This window comes from Dendroctonus ponderosae, unplaced genomic scaffold, assembly GCF_020466585.1.
Source record: "Dendroctonus ponderosae isolate FM_Combo_2020 unplaced genomic scaffold, Dpon_F_20191213v2 Dpon_F_20191213_6, whole genome shotgun sequence".
NCBI classification, from domain to species: domain Eukaryota; kingdom Metazoa; phylum Arthropoda; class Insecta; order Coleoptera; family Curculionidae; genus Dendroctonus; species Dendroctonus ponderosae.
The window spans coordinates 3,684,510-3,692,574 of record NW_026018814.1 but is presented as its reverse complement, the minus strand read 5'-3'; the positions used below and the strand labels follow the sequence as shown (position 1 = coordinate 3,692,574).

General features: G+C 43.9%; 4 protein-coding genes and 1 long non-coding RNA gene across 5 annotated transcripts in view; 2 read left to right on the top strand and 3 right to left on the bottom strand.

Moving 5' to 3' along the window:
• The window catches only part of LOC125504894, a 60,061-nt gene extending 59,377 nt beyond the window's left edge, over nucleotides 1-684 (top strand). The window contains exon 2 of the long non-coding RNA XR_007281781.1: nucleotides 612-684. This is a non-coding gene — a long non-coding RNA (uncharacterized LOC125504894). The remainder of the gene's footprint in view (nucleotides 1-611) is intronic.
• The window catches only part of LOC109534156 (dimethyladenosine transferase 1, mitochondrial), a 179,795-nt gene that overhangs the window by 8,179 nt on the left and 163,551 nt on the right, over nucleotides 1-8,065 (bottom strand). The gene's annotated exons all lie outside the window — the stretch shown is intronic.
• On the bottom strand, nucleotides 733-2,066 carry LOC109534131 (39S ribosomal protein L39, mitochondrial). Its single transcript, XM_019899706.2, has 5 exons — nucleotides 1,937-2,066; nucleotides 1,711-1,881; nucleotides 1,414-1,656; nucleotides 922-1,361; nucleotides 733-869 (listed from the first exon to the last, which is right to left on the bottom strand). The coding sequence occupies exons 1-5, from the start codon at nucleotides 1,995-1,997 to the stop codon at nucleotides 795-797; spliced, it is 990 nt and encodes a 329-aa protein (XP_019755265.1). The 5' UTR covers nucleotides 1,998-2,066; the 3' UTR covers nucleotides 733-794.
• Nucleotides 2,098-6,858, top strand: LOC109534129 (cleavage and polyadenylation specificity factor 73). The gene is made up of 14 exons (XM_019899704.2): nucleotides 2,098-2,302; nucleotides 2,355-2,418; nucleotides 2,472-2,569; nucleotides 2,619-2,747; nucleotides 2,795-2,972; nucleotides 3,025-3,114; nucleotides 3,173-3,499; nucleotides 3,555-3,684; nucleotides 3,738-3,913; nucleotides 3,966-4,227; nucleotides 4,286-4,473; nucleotides 4,532-4,660; nucleotides 4,714-4,836; nucleotides 4,893-6,858. The coding sequence occupies exons 1-14, from the start codon at nucleotides 2,232-2,234 to the stop codon at nucleotides 4,989-4,991; spliced, it is 2,064 nt and encodes a 687-aa protein (XP_019755263.2). The 5' UTR covers nucleotides 2,098-2,231; the 3' UTR covers nucleotides 4,992-6,858.
• The window catches only part of LOC109534130 (guanine nucleotide-binding protein G(o) subunit alpha), a gene marked incomplete in the record, with an annotated part of 17,412 nt that continues 14,954 nt past the window's right edge, over nucleotides 5,608-8,065 (bottom strand). Inside the window, 1 exon segment of the mRNA XM_048667559.1 lies at nucleotides 5,608-7,899. Within this exon segment, the coding sequence (XP_048523516.1) occupies nucleotides 7,712-7,899 (188 nt within the window).

The following is an 8,065-nucleotide window of genomic DNA, read 5'->3' as shown; positions in this document are numbered from 1 at the left end:
ATGAAAATATATTCAATTTCTCTGGATGAAGATCTTCTGGATCTTAACAGGCAATGCAAAAGTACGGGTCAACAATTTTGAATTACAAAATAATTAAACTTGTTAAAACAGCAAATAGTCTGATATTTTTTTTATTGAGTTGTATTGATTATTATTATCTTTTAATTTAACTATTATTCTTGTTATTATTACTTAAGTCCGTTGCATTTTACGGCTTATATAAAAGCAGGACTTGCAAGACCAAGACTATGTATGCAAGAACAAGATCAAAACCAAGACTTGCTCTTTTAATCAAGAGAAAATCTTGGTCTTGCTTTGCTCATCACTAATTAGTTTGAACATTTTAGAAAGTTTTTCACAATTTAACGAGAAGCAAATATGTAAGTATAGTGTTTGTGTTGTTACACGTTATCAATCGTGAAAGGCATTAAACAATCCCTGTTTATCCAATAAACTTCATAAGGATATATAATGGCGTACGCAGGACTTCATTTTCTCCTTGTTTAAGTAACTTTCCAAAGGGAAAACTAATAAAAACGTATATACTAGCCATAAACGCTAGGCGTATGTAAACAACCCGTCCCTAAAGAAAACAAATTTGAAAATTTTAGGTTAGTTTGTGTTAGTGTCGTTGAATCCAAATGATGGATCCATGACAGGCGTTACTGCGATGAGCCACTCGTACTTTTAGAAATGTTTGAAATTAATTTTTATTATTTAATCAAAAGCTGATTAAGGCAGACGATACTTATATTTACACGAATGTGAGATGCTAAAACTTATAATTAACAGTTTCATTGGTTAAGGTGCGCTACGAAGGTGTTATCTTCATTAAAGGTACCCTGCTCGCTTGGAATCCTACCTGAATTCTGAAAAAACAGCAGATTATTTAAAGTTCCCAACCAACCGACAAAAACTTACCAGAATCCTGCCCCTATCCTCAATCAGACTGTAGGCGAAGTGATTGATGCGAATGGATCGAGGTAATGCGACGCCCTGGAACCGATAGATCGGCTCCTTAATGTCCGTATCCAGCTTGATAGCGTTGGTCACGGTGACCCGCCCCATTTGGTTGGTGTTGGGCAGCATGGGACCTCGACTGATGTCGATGTGAGACCCCACCTTAAACAGCGTCACTTTGTTCGAGTTGTGAGCGGCAATGTCGGGAATTTGCTGCGATTTGTGCGGATTGTTTTCGAATATTTCCAGAGCCGTGTTCCTGTCCACGTCCAGACATTCGATCGGTTGCTCTTTCTGGCAAAATTTGATGAATTCCAAAGAGAGCACCTTGAGCTCGGCCACGGTGGGTTCCCAGTTGCTCAAACCCAGTTGCACGTCGTAGATAAAGCTGCCGGATTTCACTAAAATTCACCGGTTACTCACTCCGATTACTCTCCTTCATAGAAAACATACCGTTAGGGCTAGGGAAACTATGCAGGTGAACCTGCACATTGTCTTTGAACGCCTGCGACACAACAGCGCCCAGCAAAAAGCTGCAGGTTCTCCAGAACACTTTATTAACCACCTGGGGGTTCGGAACATGGTGATGCAGCAATTCTAGCACGCAGGAGTCTGGAAGGGGCTTGTGCATGTGCCACAGGGTTTTGCCGTTCAGCAGCCCCACCACAGACCGCTCCCGGACCATTTCGCCCAAATCTTAAAACAATTACAAGTCGCAAGGTCTAATAGCGTTCGATTTCGCCCACTTACGTTTGGCACAGTCAAAGGGGGTGGAAATGTTCCTGTTCATTACAAAAACGTCGTTCTCGTGCTGGACCTCTATTTTCTCCACCCGGCCCACTGCTTCCTGTTGTCGGTTTTTCTCAAAAGCAAAGATCTTGCACTGGCGTTCCAGCTCGTCCACACTGGACGACAAACATCCTAAAATTCGCAGTGGATCACCAAATTTTCAAACCCCCCAGCGGGTTCCACTTACTCCGAAGGGTGCTGTTGATAAGTTTGGGCCCCATTCGGCTTCTAAAGGAGTTCAAAGCCATCTTTATAAGAAGCCCCAAATCTTTGGTTAGAATGTTAAGTTACTAGGTTGGTTTCAGCTTCGAACTTCAAGAAAAAAGGAAGAAATCCTAGAAGTTTGTTGACATCAGTTTCAACAAAACCTTAATTTGCAGCGTTTTTCAACAATTACCACTAGTTGTTTTGTGGTTTTCTCACTTGCCTTGTTTAATAAGCGAATATTTGGGCTGATTTAAGGCGCTGCACCGGTCTGCACTATGTCACTGAAAAGGAAGCCCGATTCTCAAGTGCCAGCCGAGGAGAGTGACCAGTTAACCATCAGACCCCTGTAAGTCTTTGGGGGCACATAGTGCGAGCTTTTGTATATTTTGCCTTTTTAGGGGCGCCGGGCAAGAGGTCGGCCGGTCATGTATCATGGTGGAGTTTAAGGGCAAGAAGATTATGGTAAGTGTTTGTGTAGTTTTGAAAGGCATTTATATTAATTCAATGTTTGTTAGCTGGATTGTGGCATTCATCCAGGGTTGTCTGGGATGGACGCGCTGCCCTACGTAGACCTGATTGAGGCCGACGAGATCGACCTACTTCTCATATCCCAGTAAGAGTCGACAATTGATTGGTTGGCATGTTTTAACAGTTTTTTGCAGCTTTCATTTGGACCATTCGGGCGCGCTGCCCTGGTTCCTGTTAAAGACCAGCTTCAAAGGGCGCTGCTTCATGACCCACGCCACTAAGGCTATCTACAGATGGCTTCTCTCCGACTACATCAAAGTCAGGTAAGCATTCGAGCCTTCGCTGACGAGTTTCTAACAGTTCCTGATAGTAACATTGCGACGGAGCAAATGTTGTACACTGAGGCCGACCTGGAGGCCAGCATGGACAGAATCGAAACCATTAACTTCCACGAGGAAAAGGACATTATGGGCATTCGATTTTGGGCGTACAACGCTGGCCATGTGTTAGGCGCTGCCATGTTCATGCTGGAAATTGCTGGAGTTAAGGTAACCGCTCAAAGATCACAGAGCCACGGTCTGCATGCTGTTTGTTTGCTAGATACTGTACACCGGGGACTTTTCAAGGCAGGAGGATCGGCATCTGATGGCGGCAGAAATCCCCACAATCAGGCCGGATGTTTTGATTACGGTGAGGATTACAGACTGAAGGTTTTCTGGCGCCGATTTAAGTGCAAGCTGGGTTCTAGGAGTCCACATATGGCACGCATATCCACGAGAATCGGGACGACCGCGAGAACCGCTTCACCTCGCTGGTACACGACATAGTAAACAGGGGCGGCCGTTGCCTGATCCCAGTGTTCGCGCTGGGCAGAGCTCAAGAGCTTCTGCTAATTTTGGACGAGTACTGGGGTCAGCACCCGGAGCTGCACGACATTCCCATTTACTACGCCTCATCGTTGGCGAAAAAGTGTATGGCCGTCTACCAAACGTACATCAACGCAATGAATGACCGAATCAAGAGGCAGATCGCTATCAGCAACCCGTTTATTTTCAAGCATATCTCAAATCTAAAGGCAGGTGCAGAATAAGGCTTTTAAAACAGGTGGTTAATCACAGGGTAGCTTTCAGGGCATTGATCATTTCGAGGATATTGGGCCTTGTGTGATCATGGCCTCTCCTGGTATGATGCAAAGCGGCCTGTCCAGAGAGCTTTTCGAGTCCTGGTGCACTGATTCGAAGAACGGCGTCATAATCGCAGGTAATTCGTCGAAAATTGCTCGATGCCAAACAGTATGCTTCCGGTTTCACTAGGTTATTGCGTGGAGGGTACACTAGCCAAGACCATCCTGTCCGAGCCCGAAGAAATCACCACGATGAGCGGCCAAAAGCTGCCCCTGAAAATGTCGGTCGATTATATTTCATTTTCCGCCCACACGGACTACCAGCAAACCAGCGAGTTTATTAAGATCCTGAAGCCGCCCCATGTGGTACGTTTGCTGATTGAAACAGGCATTCAATGGCCTAAATGTGTTTTGCCAGGTGCTGGTCCACGGAGAGCAAAACGAAATGTCGCGCTTAAAAGCGGCGTTGCAGCGCGAATTCGAAGAGGATCAGAACACCTCCATTCAGCTGCACAATCCGCGCAATACACACACAGTGGAGCTGTATTTTCGCGGCGAAAAAACAGCGAAAGTTATGGGAACGCTGGCCGTTGAAGAACCGCAGCCGGGCAAGCTGATCCAGGGCATCTTGGTGAAGCGCAACTTTAACTACCACATCCTCAGCGCAGATGACCTTGCCAGTCAGTACTTTGCAACTTTGTTGGTAGAGCGGGTGGCATCATTTCTAAGCTTTTACAGAATATACCGAACTGAGTCTGAGTGAAATCACGCAGAGGCAGAGTCTGGCGTATTCGGGTAACCCGGGGGTGTTGCGCCACCTGCTGGCACAGGTGTGCGGCCTGATGGAGAACCTGGAGGGCGATAAGCGCATGAAGGCGTTCAACGCCGTCGAGATCATCATCGAACCCAAAATGGTCATTCTCGAGGTAAGTAAACTAATATGCAAAATGGAATGAGAACGACACGCGCTCTAGTGGGGTTTAGTGGGTGGCCAATCCGGTGAACGACATGTACGCTGACGCCATCGTCGCCGCCGTGCTTCAAGCGGATTTGCTGGACACGCCCACTAAGTGTTTGGCAACCAGCGTCAAAGTGGACCGAATGCATTTCAAGGTAAAAACCATACACATATCGACCACAATGGCTACTAACCGCCACCATTGCAGGAATGCCTGATCGAGATGCTGCAAGACATGTTTGGGGAGGATTCCGTGCCGAAGATCTTCAAAGGGGAAAAGCTATACGTGAGCGTCAACGACAAGAGGGCCGACATCGATCTGACCAACTTGGTAAGTCGTCCTAATGAAAGTTCCTGCTTAATCTCCGTTGCTTTGCGGGCTTGCAGGAGGTGAAATGTCCGAACGACGAAACGTTTCAGCAAATCGTCCAAACGGCCGTGTCCAAGCTGTACCAAAGCTTAGCGCCCCCTCAACTAGACGGGTGACTGTGATTACTTGACTTATCTTTATATTTACATTTTTTTTAAGCTGGCGATTAAAAATAGTTTTTTAAATATATTGATGAATAAAAAATGACTCACAGTTACGATCAACGACAAATGACAGCGCAACTTTCATAAAGTTGGAGGTATAGCCGGCAACACAGCATCAGTTTCAGTCAAAACGTCGTTTGGCACATTGACTGATCAAGTTAAAAGTTAAATGCTCACAAAGACGCGAAATTTCATAGAATTAAACACTCGAATACAGCGTGATCAGAAACTTAAGTAAATGTTTCTAGAAGTCAATGCAACTGAAAGTGTCCCAGTCCTACAGGACTTTGAAATCTTTGCAAAGGAACATGAACTCTGAATTTGAGGCCATTTGACTAAAAACACGGTCATTGGAAATAAGCGAGTCATTTAGGGCCCTGAAATTGGTTAAAAATTGGATATTATAACACTGACTTATCTTCCGTCCATTGCAAAAATTGGACTTTGACAGCTGTCTTGTTGTGTCAATTGTTTAGGAATATCAGTGATAGTGATATTCAGCGGCAACAAAGTAATTTTGTTCAACACAACTCTTTGCTAACTTTGGGGCAAAGTAACAACGAGCTCCTAATTCTGAACATGTTTATTATCTAAAGGAGTTCAAAAACAAACTTTTGCAGTCCTGACTTATATGCAATACAGATACTTGAGATACATAAGCAAGTAGGCAAGAAACCAATACATAAAAATCACTGCCTTGATTCGTCGCAACTTCCACTTGCTTTAGTTGGTGTTGGGATGGGTATACGGTTGGTTTTTACACATTCAACGACTATATTACGTATGTTTTGCTTGTTTTCGTCTACAAAAGAGGATATTTTGTCCACTTTGGACTACCGTTTCTTTGTAAAGATTCAAATACATAAGAAATAGACGAACTTAGCTTGTGAACGCTAATAACCGAAAAGCTACAATAACATTACTTGATTTCGAAACGATTTACAAAAAGATATATTTAGTGTGCGGGTGGAAGGGGGCGTAAACTAAATAAAAAAAAACAATTGACTAGATTTTTAAATAAATCAAAATCCAATGACTCGATACTATGCAACACAGTACGTTAAATACTTACAAATGTATTTTATTTAATTTATACACAACAATGTTTACCGCGTTTTTAGACAACTGGTGCCGCATCGATCTAGGCAGTCATTTGTGCCAAGTCGCCTCTGTTTTGTCTTGATATGTTCGATTTTTCTTATAAAACATCGAAAAGATTGCGCTCGGCTCTCGAGAGATGAGAGCTTGCAACTCACCAGCGAACTAAGAAAGCGGTAACGCACATTACTAATAATCACCGACTAGAATGGATGATTGCGTCTCACCGTGACATAGAAAACAGCTTGATTTTGCTTGCTATACAGTGATCGAGTTGTGTTGGGGATTCCCAAAGAATGAAACAGTCGTTGACAGTGAATCGTTGATGCGAATGTTCCTAAGACGGCGATTCTTGTCAACGGTTCAACATCAAGTATCCGTGTTCGGAATGTTTGACATAAAATGCACATTACCACTTGGTTAAAAGGCCCAAAAAGACCAGCGTGTCACTATTAATAATCAATAGAACAATGCGAATGATAGTTTACGTTACTACATAAATGACTGAAGCTACTTTAATTATTAGTATTTAAGCGCCATATACTTTTATGTACATTTATATAATAATATGGTATATTATTATTATAGTTTAATGTCTCAGGTTGTTTGTATCGGTGGTTCCGTGAAGGTACTGAACCGTTTTACGAGAGTGCGCCAGGCGACGCTCCGGTCGTATCGTCCAACATTTGTCTACTTGAGCTTAGAATTAGGTTTGGGTCCATACAGATAAATAATGTGGCCTTGTACACTTAACAAATCATATGAATAGCCACTGTCATAGTAATTTTTTTGGTAATTCTAACTAAACTAGCCTTAGACGAACATAAATAACATCAATTTTTCACCTTAGCTTAAATAAATAATTTACAAACAAGCCTTTGATAATGTAAATGCAACCTCTCCACGAATGGCACAATGATCGTTTGTACAAAATATTCACAAAAATAGGACTCGTAACTGAAAAAAGTCAACTTTGTGCTTGATAGTTTTGTACACATTTGCTTTTATCAAAATTCAGCTATAAATGATGGGGGTGCGCTTGCTATGCTTCGTGCTACGCGACTGAACAATGCGATTTGGTTCCCTGACAATTGTGCATGACGTTGAGTGGAACGGGTTTGTTAGTGCGTGCAGAAAAACGGCAATTTGTCGCCCACAGTTGCTGGGATTGAACTAACTCGAAACTGAAACTGACGCCCTTCAGCCCTTCTGCACGCACTCGCGCACAATTCACATAAAATATACAAAAATAACATACTTAAACTAGACATCTTTAAACGAAACAACAACACACATTCGCTCGGGCTTTTGCGCTTCACCCACTCCAAGTCACTCGCACATTACGCGACATCCAGACAGACAGACAGGAAAGACGGTTGGTGGTTTAATTGAAATGCTAGAAGAGAGGGGGTGATACGCACGCGCTCAGCTCGCCTGCAGACGCCGGGACAGTCTCCGGACGTAACACGCGATCATCCGAGCTGGGCTTACTCACTGGCCCGCCCCCTACAGCGGGTAAGCCAGTAAGTAAGTTGCGCAGCTATGGCCTGTATAAAATCGACCAAGCCGGCAACTTAATACAGGCCACAGTTGCGCAAGTTGTTCGCAATGATAACGTCTGTCACGGCGTCGAAAACGAACTGGATGTTGTGCGTATCAGTGGCGCACGTCATATGGCAGTAGATCTCTTTGTTGGTCGACTTGTTTTTCGCCTCGAATTGCGCCTGGATGTACGCGGCCGCCTCACCGTACTCTTGCGCACCTGCCGGAAGAGAAATCGTCTCGGACCTCAACACACTCTATGGCCAGAGATTAGTTGAGAGATCGCCGATGCCGTGTTAAAAAAGTGTACCGGAATCTACCATTGCGCCACTGCGGCGGGCACCCCGAACTATGACTACGTTGAAGCAGCGTAGGAGAGGTAAATA